Below are 17,010 nucleotides of genomic sequence, written 5' to 3'. Positions count from 1 at the left end.
GTATTTTTTAGTAGCTTTTATTGGAAAAACACATCATAATTCAGTGACTCTGACATTAGCAACAAATGTTTCTTAAACTGCTAACTGAGGGACAATACAAAATTTCAAAATATAAAAATTCTTTCAAGCAGACTACAAAAATATCACTTGACTAATTATAGCTGATGGATGTTGAATGTCAATGTAATTACAATGAGTGGTTACATTTTTGTATAATAATCCATAGTGGATGGCTGACAACAACATCAATACATTTAAAGTGAAACACTTTGCTTCAGCAATCAAGACTCTATACATAAATACCTGCTGCAGCCATGAGGTCTACCACAGCCAGTGTCCATTACATTTCATTACACAGAAACACAAGCACCATGTCATTATTTAAGAGTGACTTTGTTTAAATAAGATTGCTCTTCACTGGCCTGCCTCATTAAATAAATGTCAATTAAAAATACCAAAAAATACAAAACCATAGAAAAATGTTGTTTTGAAAGTAACTCTTGAATGTTTCAGTAGTACCAGATCCAAAGCACCATTTGCTCAACTGAAACAAATTTCCCACTGTAGAAATATTTGAAAACAGAAACTACAACATGAGTGAAGTAGGAATGCACTGATACTGTTAGTGGTTAGCAGATCACAGGGTTTAGTGCAGCATGTTTGGATGGATTTGATTTGCAGTTTGGCTGTTAACAATATTCATGTACAATATCTGGAGTTCTCTACCATTAAAGGCAAGAGATGCTATGCTAAAATTAATGCCTAATCTGGATTATTTTTGAGCATAATCACATACATAATTTAAAGTTTGATTTGGAGATATGATATAAAAGTTCTTTCAGCTGATAGTGATTCAAATTACAGGCCCACCTTACTGCTGTCAAAGCTTTCACAGAAAAGAGTGATGTTTGTTTTCTAGTGTTAGCCAGTCTACTTACAGACCTGACAATCAATAAAGACTTATAATTAAGATCTTGAGTGTGGATTGTTAGTATTTGGTAGGAGGGATACAGTTTATTTTTAGATCACAGCGATCTGATGTTTTAAAAACGTATAGCTTCTACAAATTATTAAACTGTAGATTGTAGAATTTGGTTGTAATGATGCATCATACATTATTTTAATGATGCTGTTGATCATTTCTGAGCTGACTTGGATTTCTTAGGTGTTTTGGCTCCTCCCTTCTTCTTGGGTGTGTTGAAATCTTTGTCACAAACTTCACATACCCAAATGCCTGAGGAGACAGAAATAATGAATTAATTGCCACAAAAGAGACAAAAGTAAGAAAAAAGAAACATCTTCGGATAAATGTATCTGCTGGCCCGCATTATAATCTGTATGCTGGTGTTGTGAGTATGTGTTAATCAGTCCCCTCACCTGTAGGTATGGAGTCCATGCCCACGCAGAATGTGTGGTATCCTCGGTCACATTTGTCACAGAACATCATCTCGTCCTCATGGTGGGGCTGCTGGCACACGGTGCACGTTTTACACTCCATACACTGCCAGCGGTACGTCTGGATCACACCCACCAGCTCCTTACTCATGTCCAAGCAGGATGGGTGGCCTGAAATGTATCAACACAGAGCCACATCCACAAAAGCAAATATGCATCCACACACACACAAAAATAAATACACAGTGCATGCATGCACACACACAGACACAAGGAAGCAGGTCAGACAAAAACACAAAACAGACAAATACAGAAATAATGTGAACAGGTTCTGCCAAACTTCAACACATGTAATAAGAATCCACCATTAAAAAAAAGAAACAGAAAACATCTATAATCTGTTCAAATTTATCCTAAAATAAACTTTGAAGTATTGTCAGGGACACTTGATATTAATGCAGACTATCATAAAAAAGACCAGTTTTACGATGTGAAATACATTGCTTTTTCCCCCCATGTTTAACTGCCTAGAGATTATAAATAAACACTAAATTTGCCAACATGTTTGAGACAACCTCCAGATGTGAATAACTGTATAGACATACTTTTATGTCTTTGTAATTGCAGTCAGTATGTACGTCATTTGAAGTGATAATTACACATTACTTTAACTACACATTTTGCTGTTTAAATTGCCTGAAGTAAAACTTGCTTATACAAAATTAAATGGTGACTTAACATATCCTTTCACTGATGACATAGTTGATTTATTAGTCAATGTTAATCACTTCAAACATCTGCTAATTTGATATTAAATGAGTGTCAGAAGGACAACTGATTTAAAGTGACTGCTTATGTTCAGAATTTTATTATGCCGATAATTTACACAAAACAAACACTCCTGGAATTAAAAGTGGCTAAATGTGCTGATGTTGAATATATAAAAATGCAAAACATATAAACAAGGGAACTTGTCCTGTAAAATGAACAGTGTGCACTTACCGCTGTTATCACATTGGGAGCAGTGAATGAGAGCCTCTGGCTTGCCCCTCCTGTTGGCCTCTTTACCCTTCTGGCAAATGCCACATATAGCATTGGGAATGACCTTAGGCTGCAAGGGCAGAATAATGCTATAAAAACCATGTGTATCCTTTAGTCATGGACAATATAGTAGTTCAACAAATGTTTAATGCCTGAAGGAAGAACCAAAAGAGAACTAATAAATGCCTTCTATTTTGGGGTGCATAATACATAGATTACATGTTGACTAGTTTATACACTTCAAGCACAAATGCAACACCTGGCATTAAAGCTTCCATCAAACGTAGTTTGATACTTTTAAATGTTACCAGCCTAGATCTTTGTTGTTTTTAAAAGTATTTGTGGCACGGAGCGTCGCCAGGTTACTGGGCCTCACAAAAACATTGTACAAAGTACCAAGACATTAAAATAAATCTCATCTTACAAAATACAAGACCCTCTTGAAAGCAAGTGGCATCTGTAATCTGCAGCAGATTTAGTGTTGTAGTCAAGTGGTGACTTATGTCTGTTTTATGCTTCTTGTGGTCAGCGCAGTCAGCAAGATGTGGACAGAGTTCATGGTCCACACAAAAAACTGGTTGTTCATATTGATAGCAGTCAGAGCTGCTCAGAGAATGGACCATCTATTTTCTCTTTTCAACTTTTTAATGCCAATACCTCTGACACACCAAACAAAAGAGATAAAGCACATCTAAAAGCCTGCTTCACACTGATTCAAGGAAACCTGTCATTCTACACTGTTTTCAGATAGAACATACTCTTGCTTTGTTGTTGTAGACTATTAACATATACACATTTCTGTGTCCGTGCGACACTGTCTGTGTTTTAACAAAATTTTGGAGGTGCACGGCCTAGTGTGCAGATTCTGTGTGCACAGTCGCCCAGGCCATGATTGTGTAATATCTCCATTCCCCAACAGCGCTGACTGCAAGAAGCATAAAAGACGTTTTATTTGATAGCAGACTGACTTTAAAGATCTTACTGTTGCTTTTTATTCAACATACTTTTCAGGTCAACAAAGCTTAGAGAGGAAAGAACCAGAGCAGAAAGTTAAGGTGGTTTAGGGACATTTAAATCAGGATGTCACACAGATAGACAGAAACATTTTACACTTTATGTTTTTACAGGTAGCCACACAATAAAACTTGGAAGATCAAGCAAGATTTTATATTTGGACTGCAACAGCCATAGATAAAATAAAATCAACAATCTGATTCTAACTTTCAACAAGTTAACAAAATTTGTGAAACTTAAGAGCATAATATATGCATGTGCTGAGGTGAGGTAGTTTTATGTTTAGGACACAGTATCAGTATCCCCAAAATTAATAAAATCTGTTCTCTAAAATTTACTTGTGGTATTCACGAGTTACACATATCCAGTTACTTCTAAAGCCTCAAAACAGTGACATCCTTCATTAAAATGTCCCCTGAAAGGAAGTGAGCAGGTTACACTTAACAGCTTTATGGGTCATTAAAGGACATGGTTTGGTAATGATGAAAATCCAAGACTAGAGACAAATCAGAGAACTACACTGATAGACAGACAGCAGCAGGAGAGGGAAATAAGAAAAAAGGTAGAGCTAGACACAGCCCTTGTGTTCATTTCATGCATACTCACTATGCATATGCAGATATACACTCCATCAATATGTCTACGTTCAAAGTAAAAAAATCCATACTTTGGCCTTGCTGCATTACTGCAATCAATAGTGAAAGAATTGCCCCTGGTGCTATTGTGAACTGACTTTTTAAAACTGTAAAACTGTATTTGTGGCCACACGAAATGCTTACATTACAAGCAACCAATGTCCAGCCAACATTTTACTAATAAGTCCAATGAGTCTGCTTGATGCCTGCACAGTAAAACATATCTTTAGTGGAACTATCCACACAGAAAAATAGAACATGAGCAGTTCATGAGGTTGAATCCTGTTTTATTCTAAATTAACTGAATTTGACTCAAAAACAGAATAACACAAGAAATGCTATATGTTATGCACATAACAGAAAAAAAACACTGAGAACTCATTTCAGGCATGTTTACTTTTATATAATCTGGTAGCTTTGTATGGAGTCATATAGCTCTAAACATTACTCATAATTCAAACACAGAGGCGTACATACTGAGACACAAATAAGTGGGAACTCTATACTGACTGACTGAGCACACAGAGTTTAGATCAGTGGATCATATGCTTTAAACATCATGTGTTTAGTTTTATTGAGATTTCTATCAAGTAAATAAGTGATAACCTGTTAGCTATGCCTAACAACTTCCCATCTGCCTCGGCAAAATGTACATTATCTATGAAGAAATTAACTTTACTCAACCTTAAACCTTGTGATGATAATGGTAAGCATGACTCTCATCAATATAATTTCCTCATCCAATCTGTCTCACATACAAAAAAACAAACACCGCACATTCTCCAGAAGACTAAGAGCAATATCACGGGAAGCACTAACAATACTGAACATAAAATATAATCTGCTGCAGCTAATAATAATAATGCAATTAACATTATATGACTATATGCAACTGCATCTATGTATAGGCTACAGAAAGGCCATAGCTTTTGAGTGACTGTTTTACTGAAATCATGAACATGTCATGTTAATGGTGCAATATAGATTTAACATGTAACATCCCACATGTGTCACACTGAACAAAATACTTTTTTAGAGGCATTTAGTCAATCTAATTCCAACTTTGTTGTTCAAAATTAGTTTTTATTCATTGGCTGTAGTGAAATATCACACTATAAATCATGAGGTCATTATTATCCACTGCATATACTGTAAATGGTAGCCAGTCCAGAGCAGGTTAACATCAGCTAGCGGCTTGCATCACTGACTGAAACTTTTGCTGTCACACATGGCTTCTTTTGTAGAGACACAAAAGTCATTATAAATTAGTAAACCTTTAATCTACTTTAATCTAATTTTCTGAGAAGGGGAAAAAATAAAAAAAAAGATATTAAAAATCTGCAACTAAATAGAAGACGGGTACATTTCAACACTAAAGGATTTTTACTCTGGTTGATTTACCAGAGATACATATTTATGGATCATACTTGCCTTCTGCATTTGATCAAATATAAAAATGCCTGAAAGCTACTAATTCTAGTGAAATCTGCCTACCAACATGCCATGCCATGTCTGTGGGCTCAAAAGCATATGCAAAATGATCTAATGAATAAAGGTCAGTTCAGTCAAACTTAAACACACTGAGACTATTTTTAACAGAAACTAGAAAGGGACCATGCCCACACCACAAAGCTGAGCTGAACTCAACTGGACCTATCCAGGTCCATCTCTCCTTCAATATACCAGCATATTTAGGAAATTTAAGTCTGCAAGGATGAAATTGGAAAAATGATAAAGACATGGCACAGCAGGCTGTAATGAACAAATGGTACACTGAAATAACACTATTTTCCCATCTATAAATCTTTGAACATTTAGATGAAGTTCAAGTTATTTATTTAAATGAGTGCCAAAGACGTGCCATGACTGGTTCATGAAGAAATGTAAGCTAATGTGGGGCTTGTCCAGCAGAGTCAAAACCCAGACAGACAGCGTACAGCCTACTTCTAGCTCAGCTCAGCAACAGTGTGAACAAGGTCAGCAAGACCTCATCTCCACCAGATGACATTATAGGGACAGTTAACCCCCACGTCAAACAACTGTCTGATACTAATAACAAATAACAGTACATCACATGGTGTATAAACAAAGCATATTATCATATCAATAATACACACTTAAAACATTAGGGTTAAGTGCATTCTACACTTTAGATATAAATGTTAAAATTCTCTAGTGTTTACATCAACTACTTTTTAAAAGCAACCACAAATTGTATGTGGTTTATATTTTCTATATCAGAGTAACAAAAAGACTCTTCTTTTCAAAAATGAAAAAGGAAAACTAGCAGCCAAAACATCCACTTACTTGTCTAGGAAGTATCTTTTTTTGACAAGTGAGGACAGACAAGAGGTATATTGAAGACATTCAAAAGGAAAAACTTTTAAAGTTCAAATCTGTCTTCGCTGAAAACCCAAAAAGTGCAGTGAAAAGGAAACAAGTGAACTGTTCCTTTAAAATGTTCTTATTGCTCACAGTCTGGTTCGAAGAAAAAAAAAAAAAAAAAGCCTCGTGGCAATCATAAGAACAAAAACTGAAGACAGGACCCCCTGTGTGTATCTGTGTGTGTGTGTGTGTGTGTGTGTGTGTGTGTGTGTGTGGACCAGGTTGTCCCAGCTGAAAAGCTGACAAACTGTAGAAGCCGGAGAACATAGTGAAGAAAGCTAGGGAGGGGTATGGATGGATGGAGTAAGGGAGTGGTAGTAGTAGAAAGAGGAGGAGGGGGTAGAAAAGTGCTGCTGCTGTTGTTGGAGAAGAGTTCAGGTGCTTTTGTCCTCTACCTTGTACCCTGGGGTGGCTTTGTGGGAGGCAGAATGGCGCTGGCTGCCGTCTTTGCCCGGCGTAGATGTTCTGTCTTTGGCCTTGGACTTGTGACCCGGTTTACGTCCTCCCTCCTGGCTCTCCACGTCCGATGTGTTTCCTGAAGAACTGTCCTGTAGAAGAAGAAGAGGGAGGAAAAGTGGGGTTTAATAGTGATGTAAAAAAAAATTTCCATAAAGATATGGGAGTCAAATTTAGGTAAATGACATTGGACGTAGAATTCATCATACAGTTGCTTGCATAGTAGCATAATACACTTTTACCATTAAGCATCTGTACCTCTAAAATCTAATTGTACACAGCATAATGTCTTACAGAAGAGTTCTTGTTCTTTTTGTCACCCTTGCCATCCTCTGGGTCGTCAGAGTCTGGTTCTGAGTCCAGTGCTGGGAGCTCTGGATCCAGTGGAGGCTCAAACAGAGCTGTGTTCAATGGCAAGTATCGCAGCTCATTGGGAGAGTACCTGTCATGCACAACACAATATTTAATCAGGGCAAAACATACAGCATGGCAAAACATGAAACAGGCTGAGAGCTAGGGGTGTAGCGGTACACAACACAAAAATGACTGTTACACCCCCACTGAGAGCCCATCAAGAAAACATAGTTTCGCTCAGGAAAAGGTAACATAATTTTAGCTTTATTATATTGAATACAAAAGAGACAAATTGTAGAGTAAAGCAATTATGGGAGTGTGTACCTTTTGTAGTAGTCTTGGAACTGTCCTGGTATGAGAGCCACAGGGTAAGGCCCTGTCCTTGTCAGCTCTGGTGCGAGCACCTTGAACCTGCCCTGGGGCACCTGGATAATCTGAGAAAACACAAAACACAATGCATGTAAAAAACTCTGAAGTGGCACAAAGACTTTTTTGAATTCCTGTAGATCTTACTGAATTTTCTAAAACATTTGTTTTCCCTGGTAGCACTTACATGTGTCTGGAGGTCAAAGTAAGCTCTCCTCTCTTCCATACGCTCCCGGTTAAAATTACTATTGAACTCTGCAGCCTTTTTAGCTGCCTTCTTAATGTACTCAGGGACCTTGCTGGCCTCAACCTTCTGAGGGTTCTGCTGCTGCATTTGCTACAAAAGACAAAAGACAAATACTGTAAGAGACATGTACATACATGTACATATGCATTAAAGTAATCAGTGCAAAATAAAACGTCACAGTAATTATCAGCCCCTGGGATGTTTCTTTTTGTTAGTATACTTACAGAGTACTCTTTAGCTATTCTCTGCCGCTCTCTCTCCTGCAGTATGACTGAATACTCGGAGTGTTTGGTGGGATACTCCTTTATCATTAGATCTATGACCTCATCACTCCGCAGAGCTGTCAGACCTAGAAACAAGCAAAAGACACCCTCTGTGCACACTTGGATTGCATTAAGCACGCTGATGACTTGTTCTATCAGAAATTATTTACAGAATTCATTGTATAAACAAGGTACCACACAATTTGCACTCTAAATTTACTGTGTCAAGAGAACATTAGGATTTTGTTAAACAACAAGAATATTTGATCTGAGAGTGTTAGGGGTGTTTCCTACCCAGAGTACACTGTGTTTCAGTTATGACATTCTGTTCACGCAGATAAAGCTTCTCTTTGTGGGACAAGTCTCTCCTCTCCATGTCTGCAGAGTGACAAAAAAAATAGCATCACTGGTCGAGAAACAGATTCTTTCTTCATTAGGTGACAACATAAGCAAACAAATGTCATTACAGCAGTATGACAACAGACAAACAACTATGCATAACTACATAAGAAAATAAGAACCAGCTGTTCAACAGTATTTTATTATAGAATCAATTGTATTTTTAAGAAAAGACCCCTGCTTTATCATTAAAAGCTTTGACAGGTGCAGTACTGCTGTTACTTCAGTCTTACCAGGGTACTTCCTTTTGAAGGAAGTGACTCCCAAGTACTCGCTGACCTGCTCCTGCAGCATGTAATATTCTCCTGTGTCATCTGGAGGCCACTTGTACTCTGTCAGGTTCTCAGCTGGGAAATATGTGAGCCTGGAAGGGTGATGAAGGGATAACATGTTAAGAATAGAAACTCTTTTAAAAACTCAAGTTTTTTATGAGCATGGAGGATATAAGAGGAAGCCGGGAGAACTAAAAAGTAATGGAATGAGCATTTTAAAATAAGGTATTTAAAAGGGGAACACTGGCAATGCCAATTTATTCTTCCATGCCAAGTATCAAGCCAACCTACCCCAGGTCTTGACTGGAGGTGTCGCAACTACGAGAGCTGTCCCCTGAACCCATCCTCCTCCTCTTGGGAAGCTGGCTGCCATCATTGGACTCCTCTTCTATTACATCCTCCTACACAGGAAAATATTTGTTATATAGTTATTAATAATATACTGGGATGTTGGCAAACTCCACAGAAAATACCTGCGTTTACAAACTGGACCTGTATGTAATGTGAGAGCATTAAATAATTAAAGAGTAAGAGTATCTCATTTTTAATCCCTACTCTACCTGGAGAACTTATTGTGCTGCTCTTTAGAGGACCTTGTATTTTTGCCATCTTATTTGTGGTTCAGCATTCCACTGGAAAATAACTAATTAATAATGAATGGATGGTCTTTATGTCACTGTCCCTCCTTCTGATTTAAGAAGACACACGGCTGTATTTCTTTATCAAAATCTGGCTTAGTGTGTCATAAAACATCTTCACGCTTTGGACCTAAAAGTGATTGAAGCAAGCACTTAATATATTCCTTAATAATAAGCACCCAGCCAATTGCAACAAAATACTGTACTGTTGGTGAAGTTTCTTCAAATTTCCACATGTTCTAAGAAGCAGTGGAAGATTGAAAGATGAAATGAAGAACCGGAATTCAAAACAGTCATATGAATCCCCATGCAACAGTAGCCATATTAGACTTTCAGGCTTGAACTATAGGGAACAAATACCATGTTCAAAAAATGAGTGTACATTTCTGGACATTGTCTTCAAAGGCAAAATTTGTATATTAGACTGAACAAGGCTTCAAGAAAAACAACTAATTTTTTTAGTTTTGCAGGATACACAAAAAAAGTGTAACATATGACATTTATTGATAATTTCACTCAAAAAGGATTTAACAAAGGATGGCTATTGGCATAGTAATAACACTGTGTGTAAATTATGTAACTTAAGATAAATAAATGACTTAGGCAATTTTTTGAACATGCCTTTGTGACTTAACCCATTGAGGCCTGAAAAACCGCTGGGCGATTTTAAAATAAGCCTCTAATTTTCTGGAAATTCTGGAAAAATTCTGGGAAAAAAAGTGTGAACTCTTCTACTAAATAATAGATTTTTCAGCCTCTGTAGCAGATAGAAATGAAATTCAAAAAGTATTTGAGAGCTTATACAAAATACTACAAAACGACGTAAACGCTTTCCAGGCTTCAATGGGTTAAGCAAGATATGGTAACACTTTATTTTGAAGGTGTCTACATAAGAGTCACACAAGCCTGTCAGAAACATGACAAGTATCATGAGCATTAATGTTACTTCAAAGTGTCATTAATGTTCATGACACATCCCATGTCATGTTTATGACACGCTCATGTCACTCTTATGTAGACACCTTAGAGGAAAGTGTTACCAATATTAGTGTCAACAATAAAACACTGATAAACTAAACTGATAACTAAACAATCTCCCTCTAGCTCTTCTTTGTTGGGTTACTATTTGATGCCTATGGATGTGGAAAATTGTCAAAGAAGTGATGATCTTAAAGAGGTAAAATCACATGATCTGATCAACTGAGGATGTAGGCGATTTTACCATAGGTGGCCGACATCATGAGGAGATGATTTAGGCAACAACAAAAAAACAATTTTGACAAAAAATGACTTGGGCGATTATTTGACGATATACGTCATCTGCCACGAGAAATGTGAAAATCAAAAATAACAATTATCTGGTCTAACGTTAAATAAATGTGATTATTCTTGGAGTAGAGACAGAGTCATTTTGCGACAGAATGAATGGGTGTCCGGTGACTGATGTGTTTGTATTACGCAGAAACACCGTTAACTTATTATGTGAAAAGGGTTTTCAAAATTACGACAGTGTTAATCCAAAACAAATGCAGGAGCTTGCAGTTAACGACAGTTGACAAAGTAGTATAGTAACGTTAACGTGGAATGCAAAGGCACAAAAAAGGTTAGCAGTAACCACTCACACCAATAGAATAGACGTTATGTCTCTCATATGGTCATACATTATATAAATACATGCTTAGACAGAACACATAAAATGCCAACTATCCCTAATATTTGTCACACACTTGAAAACAAAGGGGTGATGATGCTAACGTCGCCATCAGTTGTCATTGATGGACGCGGGTAGCTAACGAGCGGTAGCCGTTAGCGGAGTAAGCAACCGTTCATAGCTCCATGAACAGACAGCGCTAACTGTTATTCGTGTTGGTCGTGTCTGCGGAATATTAATGTCACCTTTATGGATTGTGCTCCAGGAGTAGCGGGGTTACTGTCGCAGGGCGGTCTGATGGGGAGCACAGCAGCCATATTTCCATAAATTAAGCCTGCAGCTAGGCTAGCGTTAGCTCACTAGCCGCTTCGTTTTCTTCTTCGTCTAAGGTTTTGTGGCAGTTAACAAACGTTAAGGCACATAACTGCCACCTGCTGGCCTGGAGTGTAGCTCAGGTTAACCCTCTGGAGCCATATATTTATTAAAAATACACGTTTTATTTACAGTTATAACTTTATTTATATATGATTTGTAGACAAGCTGAGAAAGCTTGAAAGTGCAATCATAGTAGCTTTTTTATGTTTCCAGACCATTTTTAAATTGTGAATTTTCTTTCTACAATGAAACCTATTACAATTTTCTTTTCCATAGACACCTGTCTGTGTCCTTTGTTTGTATTTTGGGTTCCTGGCAGCTTTATACTTTGTTAATTAAAATAAAATGAAAAATCTAAATGATAGTCAAGTTTGTGTGGAGAAAAAGGAGCAATGCATGTGATGTAAGGACAGACTGAAAGATGCTAAACAGAGTCAGAAACGAATCCTGGACTTCAGAGGTTTAAGACTCTGACTATTTTCGTTATTTCAAATTTTATACACAAGAATTATATTTTTGTTCATTTAAATCAAGTCCAGTCAAACTTTATAATCCCACCTGTGGACATTTGGTAGCAGCCAGGAAAAACAATACATCATGCAACAATTTGGACAGATCACAAACATTACAAATGCAAGATCACTACAAATGAAGACAGTGCAGCAAAACAGCTGAATGAATGAACAAAGTCATGAATGTTTTAGACTCAGTAAAAATAACATTTCCTCGACCAAAGATATCTGAGATTGATGACTCAAAACAGGCTGCTAACACGCTTACTTTCTGTGTCATTACACTTTTTACAATGTTTAGTTGATGTGTTGGTTGCAATGCAATTTTGTTAGCTAGTTAGTCTTCTTTTTTCAACTCTTTCAGCTTCTCCAAATATATTTCCTCAACTGGTCTGATGATTAAAAGCCAACCTTCCAGTCATCACTGCTAAGCTTAGCTGTCAGCTCTGAGGAAGACGTAACAGCTCAGGGTACAGTTAGGTCAAACCATTTCCCAAATTCAAAAGTTAGAAAAACATGTTTGCGCAACTGTCTCACAGTATGTCAACACACTCTGTCCAACACTTTAGATAAGCTTTAGGAAATGTATGCTGTGACAATAAACCCTAAAACAACCATGTAAAAAGTCCTTGACAGTAGGGTCAGTAGGACTGCCACATGAGGGCAGGGAAGATCCATCTGTTCTGCATCTATACGTTCATTCATTCATTATCCTGGACCTTATATTCAAACTTGGGCTGTCGGTGGCTGGAGCCGATCCCGGCCGACATTGGGCGAGAGGTGGGGCACACCATGGACAGGTCTACCGCAGGGCTGCATCTGTCCATATTGTATGGAAATATACTTTCAAAAAGTTATACACTTATTCTGAAATACATTAAAACTTGCATATCATAACCCTTCCCTCCAAGTCTGCAGCTGTTCAATAAAGATTAAAACATGCATGTATGGTATTCTTTAGGCATCAGTCTGTGCCATAGTGGACTGTGGACATGAGCAGGTTTGGGAGTTTTTACTGGTATGTGTGACTGAGGTCAGGAATGCTCAGTCTGGGATCGAGGTTTCTGAGGTTGGGATGAAGAGACAGATTCACAGGCTGCTCTGAAAGCCCTGTGATTAAAGTGGATGAAACTCTGAAGCTCCCTGTGGGGAGTTTGGGTTGCTGCTACCACAGCTTACCTCCACAATCAGTACTTACTGATAACTGTTCTTCATCTTACAGTGTATCATATCCAGCCTGCTGCTGCTGCTAACACTACAGATTTGTCAAAACCTTGAAAAACTGCAGAATTACATTAATGTCAAACTGCCTCTTACTGCAGATGACCTAATAGAAAGGTCAGAGCATGTACAGTGAAGTCCAGATTAATCTACAGCAAAGCTTATTTTTATAAACGGAACATGTTTTCTTTGTAAAAACCTACAGATGTATATGTAGGAGTAAAAGGTATAGTAATTTCAGTATAAAGGACCATGAGTTTGGAGGTACTTGTGCTTTACTTACAGTAAGTTATCATGTATAGTACATGATAACTTACTGTAAGTAAAGTACAAGTTCTATCCATCAATGTGTAAAAATGTTCCAGTGCTCCAGTGTAAACAAAAATAAGTAAGCTTAATCAGCCAATTATTAACAATGCTGATATTTATTATGATCATTATAATGTTCTTAGTTCCTTGCACACTCAATTTAAAGCAGCATTAATTGATTTCCTTGTGACTTTATGGGGTTTGTAACAAGCTGTAAACACAACACTATCTGGGGACGGTGATATATGACAACCTTGTGACAGCAGAGAGCAACAACAACATATGACCAGTTAGCTAGCTGACATAGAGGACAAGGGATACAATTTATAACATAAAGAAAAGGGAAACACATTAAGAACAACTGTATACTCCATGGTGCAATTCTCGATGATTATTGTCCACATCTCCTCTGTGAATGGATGCCCCTCCCTTCCTCCATCTGCCTGAGGCTGCTGCTGGTCTGCAGTTTCCTCTGGCAGATAAAAGTCCAGGACTCAAGGTTAGACTGTCTCCCCCACACATCCTTTCAGAGTAATCCCCTTGTTGGCTCCTACTGGCCTCACAGCAGACATCATTATGAGGCTTCTCCTTTTAATCAAATTTTGTTTGACTAGATTGATTATACAGGGCAGAGAAGGAGTATCTGAGTTTTTCCTCAAATAACACACTATTTTCTCCAGTCTTTGAACCTTTTCCACTCCACATACAGTATATCTTTCAAGGCCATGATTCACCTCACCATGAGCACAAAAACTATATTGTGAAGACAGGCTAATTGTCTTGTTTTGGTTCATTTGTGTTTGACGCCACATGTAGTGCTAGTGGTATTTCTAAGCAGGTCTCCTGAGATCAAATGCTGAACACTGTTTGTTGAAGTGCAGTTGATGCTCCTTTCTTTTACTGCCATGGTGGCACTGATGCTGTCTTCTCAGCTATTCTTTTATCAAACTAATTATTAATAATTAAACTCCTCTTACTGCTATTTTTTTCACTTTCTGGACTGTTAAGGAAAATTGCTAGACCCCAACTTGAAGTGTAAGGCAGCTAGAAGGAACTTGCTTTATGTGTTGAGTTTAGCTGCCTCCGGGGACAAAAGTGCCTCCCTTCCTTCCAGCAGGCTCAGCAAAAATGGTATGGGACTAAAGCAGCGAGGTGTTGGCTCCCAGGAAGCTGGTGGGGAGTGTGGTGAAACTCTGCTGTTGCTTGGCACAGAGCTCTCCGCTGCAGGTCAAATCCAGATCTGTAACTTTATCCACGCTGGGCTGGTCGCTGCTGGAGGCCCCACTGGAGTCTGAGCTAAAAGAGGTTCTGGAGAAACCTGCATGATTTTGTCTGATTTCGGTCAATCCCACCCGGCAGCAGCAGGACAGGCAATTAGAATAACTACAAAGAAACAGCCAATATCAGGCGTGTTTCCACTGAGTGCTTTATGAGTACTTTTTGGTAATCGGCTGAGTGTTTTGGCTATGCCCACCAGTTAGTTCCCCTCGCCCTGTGTTCCTATACAGGTACTTTTGTAGCGGCTAACCAACGGAGTTCGAATGTGACGTAAATAGTTCTGCAACACTTACATGGGCGGATCTTGGGCGGATTCTCTCTCCCAAGCCACACCCATAGCGGCTCACTAGAGGGAAAAGTACCTAATGGAAATGCGCCTATTCTCACATATGGTCTTGTTTGCGTATTAAGGCTATATAGAGGCATCAGTGTTAAATAGAGGGTGTTTAATAACCAGTTAAAAGTTCCTTTTAGTCGGTTTAACACTAGTGATGTACACATGAACCTTACCACTAGCTGTCTTTGTTGACCCCACTAGGTGGCGCCCTTAGTGTAAAGACAAGGCTCAAGAAATGGCAAATCAGTGAGCTTTCAATCCTTTTGTTAAACAGAGAATGCCATCTAGTGAGCTCAGGAAAATAAAGTTAATGGTTCATAAAGCTTCATTAGGCTTCATTTTACCATCACTAGTTTACATCTGAGAGAAAAAAACATCTGTATTTGTTGGTTAAAAAGCAACCAGGCTAGCTACTCTGTGAAGCTGTAATTAGGTACATTGGTGCTTTGAGCTACATGCTAACGTCAGCATGCAGACATGCTCACAATGACAATGCCAACACACTGATATTTAGCAGATAAGGTTTAACATGTTGCTAATTAATGGGAATGTCATCAGTTTTACAAGTATTTCATCATAAACCGAAGTCTTTGACAAATGAAATATTTCTCCTGATCATCACCAAAGTCAGAGTCTGGGATAACGACTCTGGGATAACGTTTCAGACCGGGAATTGGGCAACCCATCCAATAGTTGTCCCATCCAGTGTGAACCAAAGAAGTGAATGGCTGCTTTACCTTGAGCCAGTATCTAAAGAGAAACTATTTCTAATATCAGCTAGCCTTCCTCTAACCATGTATAAAATATTAACAGACATTATTGTATGTCTCTTTCTCTGTTTCTAATGTGTCCCTCATATATCAGCTATTAGCAATATTAGTTTGAAATAAATTGAATCAGTGTCAGTGTAAAAAAACCCACAAAAAACATCAGTCAAACCTAAATACACAAAGAGCATATGATAGTTTTGGGGGCTGAAGTCCACTGTATGTGTGGACTTTTTGAAGTTCCTGTCATCTCAGGTTATCTGCTGCAAGCTAAGCCAAATTAAACACACAGCCATCTGAAAGAGGACAAACTTAAAGTTCATCGTTCCATTGGCTCCAGTCCACATTTCTCTTGCTTTAGGTCCATCACAGTTAGATCTTCTGTTTAGTAAATCCAGCTGTTGCTTCTCATTGTGTCCTCACACCAACATTGATTCCAAGGTCAGAAGCTCAGAAGGAATCATGTAACGTACTGCAGCCTAGATGGTGGCGTCTGTGAAGTCTCGTCTGGCAAATCCTTTCTGTAAGAACATAAAGACACAATACAAATACTGAAAAACATTGTGAAAGCAGTGTTCATAATGAATGATGCAATGATTGGGCAGGACTTTTACTTTTGCTTCATGCTCTGTGATAGTGGAGTCAGTTCTACCTTCCCAGTTACCTTTATTGTAATACCCTTTTCATAGTTGAGTCTTTGATGACCTATAGTTTGCTTATCAAACACCATTATGTTGGCTTGTTTTAGAATCCATTTAAAATAGTACACTGCTGAACTTATAAACAATACTTTCTTCCTTTAGTCATCACACCAGTGCCCCAAAATGTTCCTACAAACTATACTTCAAATGTGTGTAAATCCTCTTACTAGGGATGACAGGTAGACCATTATCTGTATCTGTTTCTGTATTTGTAATGGGAGTTTAAACCAGAATGGAGAGGGGCCTATGTTCACCAGCCAGTAGCTGTCTGTCTGCTGTTGGCTACATTGGGTTAATCAGAGCCTCTTCACTGGAACAGCAGTCTGCTGCTGCTGGGAAGAGGGTTGTCAAAAGTGCAGAGACTGATCCAAAACAGTGGATTTGTGGCCCGAAT

At 38.3% G+C, this 17,010-nt stretch overlaps 2 protein-coding genes across 2 annotated transcripts in view; both read right to left on the bottom strand.

Moving 5' to 3' along the window:
- Positions 1–141: 141 nt before the first annotated feature.
- phf10 (PHD finger protein 10) lies at positions 142–11,499 on the bottom strand. Its single transcript, XM_059352412.1, has 12 exons — positions 11,362–11,499; positions 9,119–9,228; positions 8,789–8,919; positions 8,451–8,534; positions 8,118–8,242; positions 7,834–7,983; positions 7,605–7,714; positions 7,221–7,368; positions 6,866–7,018; positions 2,398–2,506; positions 1,378–1,566; positions 142–1,234 (listed from the first exon to the last, which is right to left on the bottom strand). Exons 1-12 carry the CDS (start codon positions 11,431–11,433, stop codon positions 1,137–1,139), a joined length of 1,479 nt encoding a protein of 492 aa, XP_059208395.1. The 5' UTR covers positions 11,434–11,499; the 3' UTR covers positions 142–1,136.
- Positions 11,500–11,752: 253 nt separating this feature from the next.
- Positions 11,753–17,010, bottom strand: part of LOC131984319 (plakophilin-3-like) — a 31,963-nt gene continuing 26,705 nt past the window's right edge. Inside the window, exon 13 of the mRNA XM_059349181.1 lies at positions 11,753–16,436. Within this exon, the coding sequence (XP_059205164.1) occupies positions 16,395–16,436 (42 nt within the window). The 3' untranslated portion in view covers positions 11,753–16,394. The remainder of the gene's footprint in view (positions 16,437–17,010) is intronic.

This window comes from Centropristis striata, chromosome 2 (assembly GCF_030273125.1).
Source record: "Centropristis striata isolate RG_2023a ecotype Rhode Island chromosome 2, C.striata_1.0, whole genome shotgun sequence".
NCBI classification, from domain to species: Eukaryota; Metazoa; Chordata; class Actinopteri; order Perciformes; family Serranidae; genus Centropristis; species Centropristis striata.
This window is presented reverse-complemented; position numbering and strand designations above follow the sequence as displayed.

Excerpts from the sequence above, each read along its gene's own strand:
- phf10 (XM_059352412.1), bottom strand. The coding sequence starts at position 11,433 with ATGGCTGCTGTGCTCCCCATCAGACCGCCCTGCGACAGTAACCCCGCT. Across the intron at positions 9,229-11,361 it reads CTGGAGCACAATCCATAAAG|GAGGATGTAATAGAAGAGGA; the intron begins GTGACATTAATA and ends TTTCCTGTGTAG. Across the intron at positions 1,235-1,377 it reads CATGGACTCCATACCTACAG|GCATTTGGGTATGTGAAGTT; the intron begins GTGAGGGGACTG and ends CTGTCTCCTCAG.